Below are 18,766 nucleotides of genomic sequence, written 5' to 3' on the forward strand. Positions count from 1 at the left end.
CTGTCTCTTCTCTGTCTCCACCCCCCAAGATTTGTGTTTTCAAGCTAATTCTGCTTCTCTGTCCTCTTCTGGTTTTCCCAGCACCACCCTCCAACTCCATTTTTACAACACAAAGGCAAAATAATTTACATAAACAACTAAGCTGTTTCAGTGTAAACTGTGTATGGACCTGGATACTTCCTTTGTTTCAAATATATTTGCGTTGCATACTTACACTTAAAAGAAACAGTATTAATCCCTGTAATCTATGAATTCCTGTACCTTTCACACGAAGGTATGTAAAAATGGCATAGGCCCTATAACATGATGGACTTTTGGCACCAAATCTCTTGCTCTCTGGAAGCGTCCAGGGTTTAAAACCTCAGAAAACTGTCTAGGCAGTCTAAACCCACAGGACATGAACTTTAAAGTATGTATTCTACTTATGCATATTCACATTTTTTTGTTTGCTACGTTCTACCATTAAACTGCTCTCAAATTCAGAAAGACCCATTTCTAGATACAGTTTGAACCTTTCTCCAGAACAGCAGGAATACACAATCCAGTACTGGTGGGGGCTTTGCTCTTTTACACATATACCTACTGTATATGCATAGCTTCTTATTTTACCCACTTCGTAAGATTGCTGCTGCTCCTTCCTTGGCAGTTTGGCGGGCACAGATGCTTCGAGCTCTCGGGGAGGCTTGCACAGACAGCAGTGCCACTTCCCAAACTGGCTACTCCCTTCGGTTTTCTGGCCAAATCCATTAATCAGGCCCAATCCAGGGAGTCCACATATGCACGTACTGTAAAATCCCTTTACAGAGCACTGTTTTCCACCAAAATGAACCTTTGCCAAGCTCCCCCATAGCACGCCAGCCATGGAAAGCTGACAGCACAAGCTAATGGGGCCCTGCACGAGTCCATTTGCCACACATATGCTATGTAAACCCTCAGGAGCGGGTCCCCATTTCACCGTGTGACTGAAGGGAAGGGACGGCTTCCCATAGTCCCCGTGCTGCACACACAAGTAGAATTGCTTTCAAATGCCTTTGCACTGCAGTGTTGCACTTCTGGCCGTTCGCTTCCCCAGCAGACTCAGCAGCCCTCTCAGAGAATTTCTTTTCTCTGCTTGCTTCCTTCCAGCAGTCACATCAAACAGACATGTATTAACCGGCTTGGAAACTGCTGCTTTTATCCTCCAGGTGAAGAACTGAAGTAGTTAGCGTGCATACATTTCTGAATGGTCTTCAGTGAGAAAATTCAATGTTCCTATTCCAGGGAATAGAATAATTACTTGCTTTTCAAACTTCCTGTTTTTCAAGCTGATAAAAGCTGCTGTTACAAGTGATAGACAATTTCTAGACCTAAACAGACCTCCCAGTTCTCAGCTACACTTTGCAGTGGTTTTGTACATGGTTTGTGCCACCATTTCCCTCGCTGATCTGCCACAGATGACAACCTCTCCAGAGCAGTCCGTAGCCAGCTCCAGCTCCCCCAGCAAACAGAAGCCCCCGATTTGGGGTGTAACACTGTAATTCTCTTCCTTATCCCACTGCAAGCAAAGCCAGTTCGTCTCACAGGTATTTCTCAAGCAGTAGAATACCGGCTTCAACGCAGCTATATCCTATTAATGCTGATATATGTGAGACCTTTTAAAAGCCCTAGGGAAGACAGATTTCGCTTTGTTGAGATAATTTAGACACCACAAACTACAAAGATGAGGGAATCCAATAAACTATCATTTCTCTTTCTTCTTCATTTGAATAGAGTTCGCCAATACGTAGCACTATGGTTTTACCTGCATGCCAAAATCTGCAAATTCAATTCCGCTAGGTGTTCAGTCATGTGAGGACAAAATTGATTCACACTGTCCCTTCTCCCATATTTAATGTGTTTTCTGGGAGGGGAATCTTCCCAGAACATAGTATTATCACTCAAAAAACACTCCGAGTTTTTGAATCTAAGTTCATGCAACATATACCCAAGATACATGGAATTCAGCAATAGCAACTGGAAACGTTGGATTCTTTTCTGCAGAGCGCTTACTGCCTCCTGCCAGGAGACAGTCTTTACTGAACTCAATGAAAATGATACGAGCCTGTGTCAGGCTCCAACATTGCAGAAAAAGAATGAGCCATCACAGCATATGAGGAATATGTCATTTTCTCCATCTTTCCTTGGATGGTGACACAGAAGCACAAGGAAAGCAAGCAAATCACTCAAGGCCACACCAAGAATAGCACTAAAATCCCCAATCATAGGACATGCTACATACTTGTAGTAACAAAAATATATCTGTCATTGCACGTCACACAAGCTCATTCAAACTAAAAATTTATCACTTGCTTCAGACTCCAGCCAGGTTACGGCAAATATATCATGGAGCTGTCAACAATCTGCTAATCTTGCTGTGAAGTGTAGGAATACAAGAAGCTTAAAAATACACTGGCCCTTCAGAAACCATAAATTTTGCTGGCTCTTTCTCACATACCATTGGTCTACTCCAGCTATTTCACTCCTACCTCCTGCAGTTAAACAGTTTCATTTTGCATGTCTATTTAGAGAATGACAATCAGGCATATGAGGTAGCAGAAATTACCCATGGGTATACAGATAAAGAAGCAAAGACCCTCTCTGGCTCCTCGACTGAGAACAATTACCACTGGCAGATTTAACTGGAAAGTCTGTACAGAAATCCCAGGACACACACAACTGGATTTTCAGAACCTCCACAGAAACAGCTGGAATAACATCTCTGTCCATCTGGAAACCTGGTCTGTTGGGCTCTTTTGAGCAGAGAAGAAAGCAAAAAGAAGCAAACGAAGACCTTTCCTCCTCCATCCGAAACCAAACCATTTAGACAAAAATTTAAACCAGGATGGGGGGAGGATCTTTGATTATAAACACAACAGAAGTTTCAAAGGATACTTCCTCACAAATAAGGGCTTGTTCATGACATTTCACGCTGGGCACATTTTTGGGAGACTACAAATAAAAAGCAAACCTCCTTGTTGTTCGTGTTATGAAGCTTCATGGTCAGCAACCTCACTAAGGACTACATTAGCCTGCTTAGCCTAAACACTGCTACCCCTACAGCTGTGTGATATGGCCCGGCTACAGAAGGCAGCCTAACTCACCATTCTTTGTGCAAATTCAGTTCTTTAAATGAATTTCTCTTACGCCAAATGGCTTGGTGTACCTGCCATTCTTCATTTCCTACTCCAGCCACAAACTTCAATTTTCTCTCCATAGCACTTAAACAGCGCATAATTACAACTAATTATCGATCACTGAGGGATTACTAGTTGACAAATCCAATTTTCACACTGTTATCAAGCATGACTGACTGTGAACCAGAGAGGATAAAAAGTATCTGCACTGTCTCAGAAACCTGCAGGTCTATAAGCTGGGTGGGACCAGCGGTGTCACTGTCACCATTATTAAAGCCATGAGACTGCAGTGGCACCCAAAGGCCAATGTGTTTAGGGACCTATTATGTAAGACGCTATAAATCTACACAAAGTGACAGTCCTCACCCCAAAGAGTTTTGCAAGCCTAAAAAAAGCCAAGCCTTTTACATCTGTAAACGTATGCAATTTGGCTGCGTTTGTACCACTTTTGCATTCCATTTCTGCAAGTATTCTCCCAAGCAAGCTAGCTAGCAGACATATTTAGAGAAACAGCTCGTTTCAGGGAAAAACGCCACTCAATTTCCCTCAAAGCAAATTTTAAATTTGCATGCTTTGGTGCACCTGCTGATATCAACAAATTGGATCAATGAAGGAAAGGAGGGCACTGTGCAACCCCAGTGCCCTGGGAAAGCAGCTCACACCCAGCCCATTAATGTTATTCCTTAGCTGCAGCAGTCTAGTTACCCAGAAATCAGGAGTCTGCTGTCGCATGGTCTGTGTGCAGTACAGTTGAGGCACCGTGCAAAGAGGGTATTTAAGAAAAAAGAATTAAAAAAAAAAAAATCTGAGAGAAAAATACATGGAGCTGCTCAAACATCATTGAATAGAGTAAAAAGCAATGTTTTCATAATAAGTCACATGATGAATTTTTTCCCAGTTGTATTTCAATAGAGTTATTCACATAATTCAAGTAGACACAAATCCCAGTGTGAAAATATCTGTGCTCTTGTAGCCCAGTGGCAGCCCTTCCAGCATGACTTACAACAAAAGACTGAAAAAGTCCACTCCCGTGGTACACACAAATTGGTTTATTATTAGAGCTCATCCAGCACCATTATTTTCTGACAGTAAATGTGTTTTTAACAGAATTGAAATTTCCATGAAGAACATTTTTCTTGCAAATGTTTAACTTTTCTTTTGGGAAAAACTACATTTTTGTTTCACGTCTGTTTAACATTAAGATACATTTCCCTTTCCATTTTGTTCCAAAGAAAGCACGACACAATTTAGAAAATGCTGCACTAAATCTCCCTGGCTCCCAAAATAAAAAAACGGAGAATGAGCCTCGCATAAAGAAAGATTGCAAGTGCCTTACTAAGGACTTTATTCATTAAAAAAGACTCAACTCTATTCTGCTGCATGTCTATGAAAGTGAAATATGATTTTATTAAATGAAGCCCTTAATATGTTTGCTAAGACTCTGTCAGGCTGAACATTAACTACATTTCCATTGTTTTTCAAGTCCAAAAAGAAAGTTGCTCTACAAAGAGACCAGCTCACTTATAGCTTCTTAACCTACACACCAGCGGAGAAGTTTGCTTTATTAAGCGCATTTGCAATGTCCAGCACACACAAGGGGCACAGTGCATTCATAAAAAGAAAATGCACAGCTTTCAGAAATCAAGGGAAGGGGAAAAAAGAAAGAAGAAAAAACATGTTACATGCATTTCAATTTCGGGTAGCAAGATTGCATACATGAGCATAAGCCATTGTCCACTGCCCGGGCGCACCCCCGGTTGTGTGGAGGACACCCCAGCAGAGACCTACTCCTCCTCAGTAAGAAATAACACCTGGGGGAGCCTTCCAGGCTGCCAGGTCTCCGACCCTTTGCAGAGGGCTTGCACCACTGGGTGAACAAGTTGCTAAATCTCCCCCCATAGAGACATTTTTGAGGTGACACGTTGAGTCCATTCAGGGGGATCACAGCCGGTGAAGTAGCTTCCCATCCCAGCCGAGGCACCTGCACCAGCACCAAGCTACACCCTTGCCCAGAATTATTCCCCTCCCAACCTGCTGTTGACTTTTGCCTGGGTTTTCTGCTTCAGACACAAGCCAGACACAAGTCCACTCTGCCCTCTCCTGGCCTGCACACAGATCCAAGCCTGTGCAGCCGTCCCGAATCTCCCCTGTGCGGAGGCCCGGGATGGAGGAGATACAGGTGGGCTGGGAAAAGCCCAGGCCTCCAAGGGACAGACGGAGGGACAGAGCCCCAGGGAAGATGGCTGGGCATCACCGTTCGGGGGGCAGCACAGAATGCACGCACAGGATGGCGCCTCCCTGCCCACCAAACTCACCACCCTTGAGTTGGGTACTCTTTTGGCCATCCCAAATACATTTGCCCTAATGAGACAGCTAAAGGAAAGGGCAGGAACATCCCCTTGGCCCCACAGTCCTCATTCAAAAATAACAGTTCGGGGGTAGAAGGGGCATTGCCTTCCCCCCTTTTGGAAAGCATCTCATATTTGAGGTGTATCACTGGAACGCGAGCAATAAAAATAGTAATTTGTAAAATGAAAGCAATGACAGACGTTTCTTGTAAAAACACCGTGAGCAGTTACAGATAAAATAACGTTACATAAATAGGCTAAGCATTAGAACTATTATCATCAACAACAGCATGGGGGACACAGCAGTTTAGCAAAGGAAGTGAAAAATAGCGAATGTGATTTAAGAGGCAGAGAGAATCTGCGCTGGCAAGTTGTAATTACTGAAGCTGAAACCCAGCCAGGATCCTAGTTGACTGCCTCTGGGCTTGTGAAATGCAACCCGGAATCTTTAAATGACCAAATAATTGGGACCTGGGTTTCATGTCGCCAACGAGACACCGCCATCAACACAGCCACACCACCACAGTCATCCGGCACTAACACGGAGAAGGATCACCCACAAACACTCCACTGTACTCGTGATTTCAGACCTCTACAACCAAATATTGACCTGAACCAGATCTGCTTTGCATGGTCATTTTTCTTCCCAAGGTGGTACAGCTGCAGGTTTCTTTCAACCATTCTTCAACTTCAGCACCCTGCAAGCATCTAATGTCTAGTCAAAGGACATCATTCATCCATTTTATGGTTCCCAGAATGCAGAGATATCTACCCAATTTCCTAAGAAACATTAATATTAAAGTATGGCTTTCTTATCCCAAATCATGCAAGCTGAACAAAGTTCTCCTGACGTTTTATGACAAGGTGATTAATAATACCAAGAAGAAGAATGAAATGATACCAGATTATAAACTATTGTAAATCTTTCAGTCATCCCAGGAATAATGAATGTAGATTTCTTAGGAGAGCAGTACAGATTTAAACAGAATCATTTTAGTTTTCTTGTCAATCAAGATGCTATTTATATAATAGCAGAAACAGACAATGAACTCATTTAATCTTAAAGTGAGGATGTCGCACATTCAAGGCAAGGGTTATAGGCACTTCTTTAACTTTTTTTTTCTTTAAAGAGGAAAAAGGAATTGAAAAACCATCCTAAGCTAGAATTTCCAAAATTCTTGAAGAAAATGTTCCATCATCTCAACCATTATTTCGGATCACTGACCTTCCCCTCTCCAAGCAAGAGCCACAGCGACAAGAAGTTCAGTGTTCAGGTCACCCAAACTTAGTTGGACTTAGAAAGCCTGAGCTGACATGACCTGCTTTTTTTCAAATACGTAAGTAAAAAAGTTTAAGAGTATGGTCAAAACTGTACTGGCGTATGCATCCACTGGACCGAAATGCCCCAAACTTCTTTGGCATGGGTTACGGAATCAAGCAAAAAGCAAATGCAAACTCTTCACAAGTTGTTCTAGAAATGCTGTTAAGTCTTCAACCCCCACCCCAAGACAAGGGTTATGGCCTTGTTCTGCTTCTGACTGCACAGGGGAACTCTCCACCCTCTGACCTCTTGAGGCAGGCTGTCCTAGACGTTACCTCAATGCAATAATTAATAAATAATAACACTGAATTTGAGCTCGTGCAACTCGTACAGGCTAAGTGTTCCGAAGAAAAATTAATAATGCATGCAGAAGAGATTCATTTGGGGGGAAAAAAACGTAACTTCAGTTTGAAATAAAGCCCTGGTTGCCTTGGCAAAGAGGATTTAATTGCTGTAATCACTACATCTCACATAAGGTCGCTGTTTGAGGGAGTCCACAGTACTGCTATTCATTCTGTATCTGCTCCATAGCAAATAAAGGACTAGTGGTCCCAAGAGCATCAGTGAAATACTTCTGAAAAGGTTTAAATTATTTTTAAAGGGCTATTAGCTTTGGCAAATGAGTCAAAAGTCATCTTAGCTGAAGAGCATAGGTACTTATGCCACATTATGGAGATAACAGCAGGAAATGCCATAATTAAGACTGTACTACTAATGTTACTGTGTGTCATTAAAAACAGTACCCAAAACATGACCATTCCCTATCCATCTGTGTCCTATCCACCCACCGAGGGTTACTACTGCCCCTAACAAATTTCCCAGTAATTATCAGAACACTGCCACACACACGTGCCTTGCACACAACAAATTCAAATAGTTTTACTGGCACAAATCCTAAGCAACTCTACGGAAGTCAATTAAATCATCCCACTTTTCTGTGTAAGAGAGAGACTCTGGCCAGGCAAATTAAATTAGAGGTGGTCCAGAGCCAAACTCCCAGATCCAAAACAACCCAAAACTCACAATACATTTGGATCTCGGTCCAGATTCTCACAGTTTGCTACTGCTTCTCCCTCACCCTCTGCCACCTCCCAGGACGGATAAACTTTTCAGACTGTCCCCAAGCATCACTTGGTGCATTTTATCACCACCTTCCATCAGGGATCTGCATCAAAGCGCTCATACGTGTGCTTCCTGTGGCCACTTGGCACATTTCTTGCCCAGACCCTCATTAACTTGAGCAGATGCTTAGAAAGCATCTGAACAAGGCACTGTCTATCCCATACTTCTGCTTCTCTTCCTTTCCCACTTGGTGTCTTCTAGGACCAGCGCAATTAGAGATGGGGATTCAATGAAAATGCATTTGAGGACTCCTTCATTAATACCACAAAAGCCTGGGCCACACAGTGAGAAGAAAGCAAGCAAGAAAGTTCACTTGGCAAGAAAATGTAAAAAAGGATGTAGTGGGGAGGGGAAGGTATATTTTGGTCCTAGTGAGCAACTTAAACGAAAGCACAGCAGGAGCAGAGGGAGACCTGCTGGAGCCACGCCTGATGGCTCAGAGTGATAAAAGTGATAAATTTGCCCCACAAATATGGGGCTGCTTGAATACGGCCCTCCGAACGGCACCCTCCTCATTGGGAAACCCTTGGAAATACTGTTACTCTGGCCAATTCCTCCTCTGCTGGGAATATCCACAGCATGTCTGCAGGGATCCTAAAGAGAATATATTTTAGAGACATTTTCCTCTTTTGTATTTGTATGTAACTCTCAACACTGAGGATGAAGCACTGCTCCATACAGGGCACTGACACCAGCACTGCTCAGGGCAGGGGGCTTTTAAGCGGCAGACCGAAAGCTGGGGGGAGATGAGAAATGAACCCCACCACGCAGGAGCAGCTCGTGGGCTCTGGGAAGCTCAAGAAGAGCTGCCACTGCTGTACCCCCATGCGAAGCAACGCTGGCCCCACTGCGTGGGGGCTTTCTGCTGGCACGAGGCATCACCTTCCTCGCACGGTCCCACTCCCCATTGCCCACACAGCGTTGGAGGGCTTGCGACCGAATGGTTCAAGTAGTGAAATAGCTTTAACTGTAAGCACCATTTGCTGTGCCTCGGGATGGCAGACTCATTTGTCACTGTTTTCTTCTCCTGCAGCTCTTTTGATTCATCTGGGATCCAATAACTTTGTTAATATGATTTCTTTCATACCCTGTCCGAGTACAGCATCCAAGGCACACGTGGCAGCTATCTGAAGCGTTAGATACCTCACACAAAGCACAGGTCCCTGCTCTGCTTTGTCCAAAACCATTTCTTATGAGTCCTTTATTGACATAAATTGCATGGGGGGGCAGGAGGAGCACCCAAAACAAGAAGATGCATTGACAACTGTCTTGAAGTATTCTCTGTCCTGCTCTTTCTGAAAGTTCTCCCTCCACAAAGCTGTCTGCTAACCATCACCCTGGCCTTCTTCTATCAGACCATGCAAAAACTTACAGGTAAACACAAGGACGAAAGCAACTCTGTTGCATCAGCAGGAATATGAAGAAATTGAGATCAATGTGCTCACTCAAAGCAATACTTCATCAGCTTCATGGGATAGTAATCTGTTTTTTAGCAGGATAAAATGACAGCAACGCACGGCCCAAAACATTTATCTCGGGAAGAAAGTACATTTCAAAGTAGACACATTTTTATACTTTTCTTTTAATACTATTCATTACATACTAGAAGTAACTGCATCAACGACCGAATCACTGTTGTGTCTGACTTGTTTAAACAAGACCGTGATTTACTGCGCTGCCAGCTAATGAAGAGCCGTACAAGAAGCTGATCAATGCCATCATTGTCTGGCAGCACAAAGCAGGGACCACTCAGCATATTGTCCAAAACAAAGACACCCCCCCGCAAGCTCCCCGCCAGGGACTCGCTCACTAGGACACACAGTTTGCAAAAAGCCACAGCGTGTCCCCAAACTTGAAATGATCACTCAAAGACAGGAACCTTTTCTGACCTGTGTTCCCAATCTGAGTACAAGGTGCAAAAAGAAATGGATGAAGAAAATATTTATCTTGCAGCTGTCTTCCTTAAATTACCCTTTGTGATATTGTGTATTTAAGCACTTTTGCACCTGAAGGCAGTTTTGCATTCATTAACAGAGGTAAATGAACTCAGAGCCAGATGCTCACAGGCAAAACTCAACTCCTAATCTGTCTTCAGTGGCTTTCCCTTCCCATTTCATATCTGCACCAATGTCAATCACAGCAGGGGTAAATCATCTGTCCCTTCCTGCAAGGCAATAACTACAGACAGGATAGCCCCCAGCAAAAGAAAGACTTGGAGAAGAGCTGGCAATGCCCTGTGCAGACTGGAGAGGCTGAACCTTCGGCAGCCCCTTAGATGCAGCTCCTCATCCAAGACGGATACTACCCAGCACACCTTCACGTTGCATAGAAGGAGTCTGAGCAGATGCAACAAACCAAGGGCATCCTTTTACAGAGGTCTCCTCCAAAATTCTCCTTCCCAGGCACGCTCTGCGTCACAAGCATTTTAACCACAGCTAGTACCTTGCTCTTGGTGCAACCGTGCCACATCTGCTGACAGTGCTCTACAGATCCGCACCCGGCCCCAAAGCAAGCACTGAGTTGTGCAGGAGCTGCCTGGAGTTAATGAGCAGGAACTGTCATGTCAAAGCTTTCGGAGACGGAGATCAGCCTAGGAACAAGCTTGTAGAACCTGAACCATTTAAAAATGTAAAATCTCTTTCCATTACCATCAACAAGGCTGAGTTTGTGTCAAGTCACATGGCGTACTGGCACCTTCCAAATCCACGGGAAACGCTTTTCATATCATCTCTGTTTTCAGCGTATAGCAGTGTCTGCTAACACACTGGCAGACAAGAGGTTGTCGGGGCTCCTATTATAAACCGTATTTGTCACACACGTGCAAAACAATCTGATGTGTCAAACAAGATGCACTGCCACCAGTTACACACAGCACTGCTTACTCACTTGTAGTTCAGTACTGCAGAGACGAGATGCCGGCTCACACACCAACTGACTTAAAATCAACATAACTAACTCTCTTTTTTTCCACTTTATGGTTCCAAATACGAGATACAGCAAATTAATTTACATAACATTGCCACATCCCTTAGCGCTCATAGATGCAGATGGGCAGATGAATGAGATAGCTGTGCTGCTGGCGGGACTTGAATAGAAGAAAAAGTAGGCAAACCAAAAAAGGCAAACCAAACACCTTTTCCAATGGAAAGTGGGTCCTTGTTTCATTCCAGCTGTACTCAGTGTTCCCCCACCATACACGTGACATATTCCCAAACTGTCAAAATTAAAAATAACTAGCAGTCAAACTATTCAGCTTCTCAGTGAAAAACAGTGGTGAAATACACATGCAGGCTAAATATTTTTAATTAATCTAATTATGCATTTTGGTCAACCCCTCCCTTCCAACTCTTACGAACATTTCCCCGTTCCCATGGGAGAAGGGAGCATCCCTAAGCCAGGGCTGCGGGGGGGCGAGGGAAGGGGCAAGACAGCGGGGACACTTGCCACGGTCACCCAAGATCAGCACCACAGCCTCCCATCACTGTCTCAACCTCCTTTACCTCAACAACACCTTAAAAACGCCGCAGTAACGAGCAGCTGTGTTTCTGGACAAAGCGGCACGTTCAGGACCCCTTTTGCAGGGCAAGAGAAGTCGCCGTCAGAAAACGTCTCAATAAAAAAAAGAGCGTTTTATCACCACAACACTGCAATCCCATCTGGAAGTGCTTCAAAGCCAATATCCAACAACTAACAAGAGCTTCTCGCTGTCGCGTGGGGCTGCTGCTCTGCCTGTTTTATTCCTGTGAAGAGTGATCGCGGACAGCTGATTATTGTAGCAGATAGTTGACCTTTATCTAAAATTCCATTAAAAAGCTTTATTGACTGTAGTCTTGCGGGGTCTTTCAGGATTCACTGGGTCATTTATTCACTGTCGGATATCCATCGGTTTTTAAGCTTTTAGGACTGCTCGAGCTCTAGGAAAAAGCTTTTTTTTTTGTCATTTTTAACTGTTTTTAAGACTGTATGAGGGATTGGTTTCTTTTCTTCTCCCTCTCCAGTGTGCCTAGGGCAGAGAAGGTTATCTTACAGCACGTAAAAAGGAGAAAAAACCTGGCAGTGTGGTAAGACTGCTTCCAGGGTGGGCTGGCTCGTGCACGTGGGCGCAGCGCAGCCATGCACTGCCTGCAGATACCCAGGGAGGATGTCTTTTTCTCCTCAGTCAACACAGATTCATGTCTAACTACATCATACAACATTCCTTTTGAATTTTGTAACTCCATACCATCATGCCAGGCTTTCATCAGCTGAAGCCACTTTTTCTGAGCCACATACCTGTCTCAAACAAAAATAAGAAAAGTGAAAGAATGGTTCAACCCTTTCTGAGAGAGAATTTATAGAAATGGTTTATCCAAGCTAAAAAAAATTCTGGTGACAGCTCCCCCAGGCTTTGCAAGAGGGTCCTGAAAGGAAGTTACTCCCTTTCCCATTCAGTGACAAAAAGAAAAGAGAACAGTGGGAGCAAGACAATGTACTCATCGAATGAAGCAGGAGATCTGCAAAAAAATAGTGTGAATTTGTCTTTGAGGAATATGATATAATGCGTATATACATGAAGACTGAGTTAAGGTTGCACAGACATCTCTGGCATTTCCAGATTTTGCAGTGCTTTATATTTTTTTATTAATATTACATATTACTATTTCATATTTTATATTTTGTTCAAGGTACATTCAGAGAAAAGAAAGAAATAACAAATTTAAACATTCATTCTGGGTTTATTAAAATCTTTGGGTAAAAACCAATCTTTGTTTTTTACCCAAGTCACCAGTAATGCTTTAATTCTGTAATTATTTCTAAATCTGAACTAGCATTTCTGATTAATTTCAGGAGTATATTTTTCCCTTTCTCAACACTTTCACTTCTGCTGAATTTTCATCCTAAAATGATGCTTCAGTTAATTATTTATTTCTCCCACCAGTAATAATCCGCCCTGCCTCCCCATTCATACCAGCTTGGTTACAAGCGATGAAGGCCACACAGAGCCGCCTCCTCACATGCACCCAGGCTGCATTCTCCACAGTCTGTATGCTCTCATTTTTTCTGCATTTTCAGATCTAAAACCTTCTGTTTTCTTTCCCTTGTTTGCTCTTGGCAGCTATTGGCAGGAGACATCCTCTTAATGATCTTTTTCTGGCCTTCTAGACGACTGCTCAGACTTCTACAGATCTTTCATTATTAACACAGAAGCTTTGTAAGTCAGTTTTAATGGCCTGTGCAATTTTTATTCCTTAGCAGGAGACATAACCTCCTCCATATGGATATATGTTTATTAATATAAATCCTTAATATCATTTTTCCTAGTGAGAATAATCAGTAAAAGCCAACCAGTGTGTACTACACCTTGTAGTGGTTCCTCCAAAAATCAAAAAGTAATCTTTGCCCTGCAATATGTGGAGCATGGCAGAGAGAAGCGGATAATCTTTTTCCCTGAGGTTGCCTAGGCACCGAACGACAGCGAGGTTTCTTTGCACAGTCCCGCCGTTCCCCTCCAGACAGAGGACCGCATCCCGACCGCAGCCGCTTTCATTTCTCTAGCATGGGATTCATTACCTTGTTTCAGCCCCTTACTATTATTCCTGGAATATCTCCAATCTCTGTTTCTATTCCGATTGGGCATAAAAGAAGGATGGGTCGTTCGTGTTAGGGACATGTAATGAATGCCAACAAACCCACTTTTTGTCTGTGACTCGACAAATTGCTATTAGCCTTCATTACCAGCACATCCTCGCTGACAGTTTAAATGGGGAGACTTGGAAAACGGGACAAAATTCTGCCATTTTTTTATAAAGAGAGTGTCCTGGTTTCTTTCCTATAACCAAGGGGCAATTATCCATTTATTCCATTACATGTTTTCCTGCTGTACAAAATGACTCCCATTTTTCTTTTAAATACACCCTTTGAGTCTCAAGATGGAGTTAAATAATAACATACACCACAAGAGAAATGCAAGCCATTCCCAGTGCTATTGGATGAGATTGCCGACTTTCCAGTTAAGCAAGAGTTGTCTTCTCCTGTCTCTTTTACAACTCCTCCATGTATATCAGGAGACGACTTCTGTTTAGTAAATAGTACAAAAGCTGGTGTTACCCCTTCTTTAGTCCATCTTCCCTCATTAACTATGTTTCGTTTAAGTTTATCAGTAAAGAAGGTAACAGAGATAAGCCTGTGCATCAGAAGACAAAAAGTGCCTGAAAATTTGTGACACTGATGCACGTATTAGTCCTGCTGGAATCTCAAAGCTGTGCTTCATTTCTCCTTTTTTTTTTTTAAACTAGGTAACGCATAAAAAAGTTTAATCATGGCAACATAGCCCATTTCACCTATCTTTATGGTTCAACTATGTTTAGTGGCAACCCACCTAACATAATGGGCAAAATTTATGTTCACAGATGGTAAATTTTACAGTACAGACCAAACCGGCAAGGCCACAAATTAATCTCCAGTGTCATAAGAATTTCATTGCACACATGTATAGATCATCTGGCAACAAAGTGAGCAATATGACTGTCAGGCACAGCAAAAGCACTAAATGCACGCTTAGCCTCCAAATTCTGCCCCTTGACATATCTGGATCCTTCAATTACACCAAGCCGCTCTGGCTGGATTGCAGCATGAAAAGAAAATCCCCCGGACCACAGCACAACTAGAGCTCCAACTCAATCTTAAATTCTAGTTATTGAATGAAAACAAACAACCAAGCTTAAGCAGAGCAAAACCAGTTTGGACTGGAAGCGATAGCTGGAGCTTCACATATAACCTGCAGCATCGCTCTGTAAGTGTCATTACTGGAAGGACGGGGGTTTAACAAGTGAGTATCTTTCAACACAGCACATCGCTGAATCAAGAAACAGTTTCCAATTGCTTTTCACAGTTTCTGAGCCTGGTTAAGAATCCCAAATTTTACCAAAACGAGGAAGAATCTGCTCTCGTATGAGAGCTGAAGTCAGTTTTGCTAGAACAAAATCCAACATAAAATAAAATACTACATAACACAGCATGAAATAGTAAAGAGGTGCATAAAATTGAGCATATCTGTTCTTTTGCATACCGTCAGAGCTCGAGGTTGGCATCAAACGCTGTGTTGAGAATGACTTGATTTTGATCTATCGTCTCATATGAGCCAGACTGCAATTCACCCCGCTACACTTGTAACAGATATCATTAAAAACAATCAGTTATATTAGGCAAAAATATACTTCCCAAGGCAAACATTCACTTCAATGTATTTTTTTCTGGCTATAACACACAGAAATTCTATGTATATAAAAACCTTCTGGGTTTTTATGGACATTAGCATTGAGCTGAAAAACAGGGAAAGCCTGTGAGGGAAACTGCATAAATTAGATGCAGGCGCTATAGTGGTTGTATTTCCCTCGACGTAATTCCCTGCCTACAGTGTAAACTTCAGCTGAATAATCTCTCCTTGGGCTCCACATATGTCATTCAAAATAATCATAGCAACAGTTGCTGGTGCTCTCTCCATCCTGAAGGACGGGTGAACCATCAGCAGAATTGCATTTTGCCTCTTACTTTCAGCATTCAACTGAAGGTTAAATAAAAATACTTTCAGTTACTCTGATGAAAAGCACAATGCAAGCAAATAAAAGACCAGACAGGCTAGACTACATAGAGCAGATAGTGAATTTTCCAAGGAAATATTTCTGGGCACGTAAAACATGCTGATTTTTTGCAACAGAAACATCTCCTGGAGATGAACTGATTCCACACAATTTTCAAAGAAGGAAATCCCCATGGAAACATGACTGCCTTCCCAGCAGCTTGGGAGCACCGAGATGCACACTCCACGTGCCAGGAGAGCAGAGCAAAGTGACTCCTGCCTGTGGGCTGGAGACATGCAAGTCATGGGGGCCTGCGGGAGAAGACAAGGGTCTTGGCGGTAGCCAGGCTTTTGAGGCTCATCCTGGGGCTCCTCACTTTGGAGGCTCTCAACTCCCTCGGTTTCTACTTCCTTGAAACCCCAGGTTAGTTACTGTGCTCAGTGCTTCCAAAAACTATTTTGCTTTTGAAAGACAGCATTTCAAAACTCTCTCTGCAAGAAGTTTTTGGTGCTTTCCTGGCCAGCAGAAATATCAAACCTCTACCCTTGCACCGTTTGTTACAAGGTAAATGTTATTTTAGAAATTCCAATGGAAAGAAAACATCCTCATCTTAGGTTGTCTCTAATACCAAGGGAATTTTATCTATGGTGTGGCAAAGAAAACAAAAAACTGAGAATTAAGAGCTGATGTTAAATCCTTGCAGAGCCTTAGGCAAATTCCATAATCTCTCTGCTATAGCACTAAGGATCAATGCACAACTGCCGAAACCTGACTGCTCCATGAGGTTGGTCCATCTACTGACAGTGGCTGCTGGCCAAAACTACATTTAACGAAGAAAAACCAGTAAACCCAGGTAAAGGCAAGAATAGGTTGGGTTTACAGGAAGACGCTTCCTGACCCAAACCTTTTAAAGTCTGGTTAAACCTTATGATATTTCTCACATATTTCCCCCCACCCTGAGTAGATGGAAGTGCTTGGGATATTGCGGACCATTTCTTTCCCTCTGCCTGTGCACTGTGCTATGAACCACTTGTCCTGATTCATGCCGCAATCCGTAAGTTTATTAATATGCATGTGCTACTTCACAAAAGTTGAATGATTTGAAAGTGCTGCATAAGTTTTGCTGTCTGTTTTCTCAACATCTGTCCCCAAAGTGCACTTCTGTCATGTTCTGCTCCCATCGTTCTCGGATCAAAAAGTTAGAAGTAAGGCACGAATCTGTTTTGAGGTTTGTTAGCACAAGCTGCAACTCCTCCTTTCCCAAGCGTCTCCCATTCTCACAGCATATGACACTTTCCAATTACCTTTTGGCCCTTTTATTCCCGCAGTCTGGCTCACATTTCTCTCTGCATTTGGTCTCTATGCAGCTCTGAACCCAGAGTCTGACAGTTAAGGACATAACAAATATGCAGCACTAACCCTCGGGGTGGTTAGAAATGCCCGAATTCTCCTATTACAGGCAGATTCACAAGTAAAGGTCACCAGAAAGTCTCAAAACTTAAAACAAAAATGGGCCATGCAACAAGCAGACAAAAGCTTGAGGAAGCAGGATGGGCTGTCTCACAGAAAAACCGAAGACGACTTGCAAAGTTTGGATCCAAATCCTGGCTCTGCCAAAGACTTCCTACGCAAGCTGAACCACTCATTTTCTTGCCTCTCAGCTACCCTCTGTACAATGCAACAAAATAGTTCCTCACCACATATGACCTGCACAAGATGTATCCCATGAACTTTGGAAAGATGGTAAGAAAATTTATAAGAAAGGAAGCTTCAACAAAGAAATAGAAAACTCTCCTGCAAATGGTGTAGCAAAATGGATCGCAGCAGTTACCCTGGCTGACTTACAGAGGCATAATTTAAGAGGCAGAATTATGATGAGAAGCAAATAGAATTAAAAGAAAAAATAATCATACAAACATTTATAGCTCATACTTTAAAATCAATTCCCATGTTCCAAAAAGTGTCATCCACACACATAATTCAAGACTATTTATAGTTCTCCTCAGTTGGAGGGGAAATGCTTAAGTTCTCTCAGGAAAACACTGAATGTAACCAAAGAAATTACACCTGACATCAATTTGTCCCTATTTGTAGACTGTTTAGCATACAGCACTTCAAAAATTCTCTTACCTTAATACAAACTGGTCTGCTAGAGAGTCATCAGCCAGGGAAATATGAAAGGTCACAACGTCACCTTCTCTGACCGGGTTGAGTGGTAAGCGGATAACGACATTCTCATCTAGCCTCAGTGAAGACTGTTTTAATTTGTCTTGATTTGGGTAAACAATGATGCTACCAATCCTCTCCATAGCTGGCAAAGCCTTGTGTTCATTATCTTGACCTGCATGGATATTGTTTTCCCATTTTTCATCCTCTGGAGAACACTCCCCATCTTCTGTATAAATGTTATAGAAGAGCTCCACAGTAATCCCTTCCAGGGAGGCTGTTTCCTCTGAAACCAGGGGTGGAGGGGAGCTGAACCAGCTAGAAGATAATTCCAGCTCCGCAACACATAATCCTAGATGACCTGTCAATCGACAGCTGGCCACAACTTCTCTAGACTCCAGGAAAGCAAACATCTTCACGCAAGGCAACCTCTCTGCAGAATTATAGTCATCCCAGTCCTTCCCCGCAATATAGAACAAAGTTTGTATTTTAGGTTTGTTGGAATAGATCGAGCTGTCGATTATGTGAGATTTTAATTTCCAATTAAAAGTGAACTTATTTGTGAAACCAAAAGATGCAGAAGTCAGCATGAGGTCCAAGGGAACAGCCTGTTCAACAGAAAAGGGTCCATACGTGGCATTTAGGACAGGTGGCAGTTTGGCTTTGTATATAAAGAATGAATCCACCCTAGACTGCAAACTGGAGTTACGCATGATATCCTGGTTGGCTTCTTTGAGGAAGAAGAAAACATCAGCATTGCAGATGTGATAGCTCGCGGGGAGATACGTTGGCAGGTTTGAAAATCTCTGTATGCTGTCCATGATCCCTCCTCGGCTCTCCACCACTGCAGGCCAAAGATAAAAGGAAACAGAAAGACAACTCTAATGTTTGCTTATCATGCCCCTCAGTTTTTCTCAAAAGCAATGTATTACCAGAGATGAATACTGTTAGCCACAATTACAAAACAATCTGACACAGGTACCATGGAATAACACTGTTGGCTCAAAGCTCATGCACTGGAAACATCCCATTGCATCAGCTGTACAGCTCCCTTTCCACCTTCCCCAATCTAATATCTACTTGAAAGCCTTTAATCAA

At 42.8% G+C, this 18,766-nt stretch overlaps 1 protein-coding gene across 1 annotated transcript in view; it reads right to left on the minus strand.

Annotated features, from left to right (window-relative positions):
• The window catches only part of LOC142090368 (transmembrane protein 132B-like), a 106,396-nt gene extending 87,888 nt beyond the window's left edge, over nucleotides 1-18,508 (minus strand). The window contains exon 1 of the mRNA XM_075168150.1: nucleotides 17,633-18,508. Coding sequence (XP_075024251.1) covers nucleotides 17,633-18,489 — 857 coding nt within the window. The 5' untranslated portion in view covers nucleotides 18,490-18,508. The remainder of the gene's footprint in view (nucleotides 1-17,632) is intronic.
• Between the last annotated feature and the right edge of the window lie 258 nt (nucleotides 18,509-18,766).

The sequence above is a fragment of the Calonectris borealis genome, chromosome 18, assembly GCF_964195595.1.
Source record: "Calonectris borealis chromosome 18, bCalBor7.hap1.2, whole genome shotgun sequence".
Classification (NCBI taxonomy): Eukaryota; Metazoa; Chordata; class Aves; order Procellariiformes; family Procellariidae; genus Calonectris; species Calonectris borealis.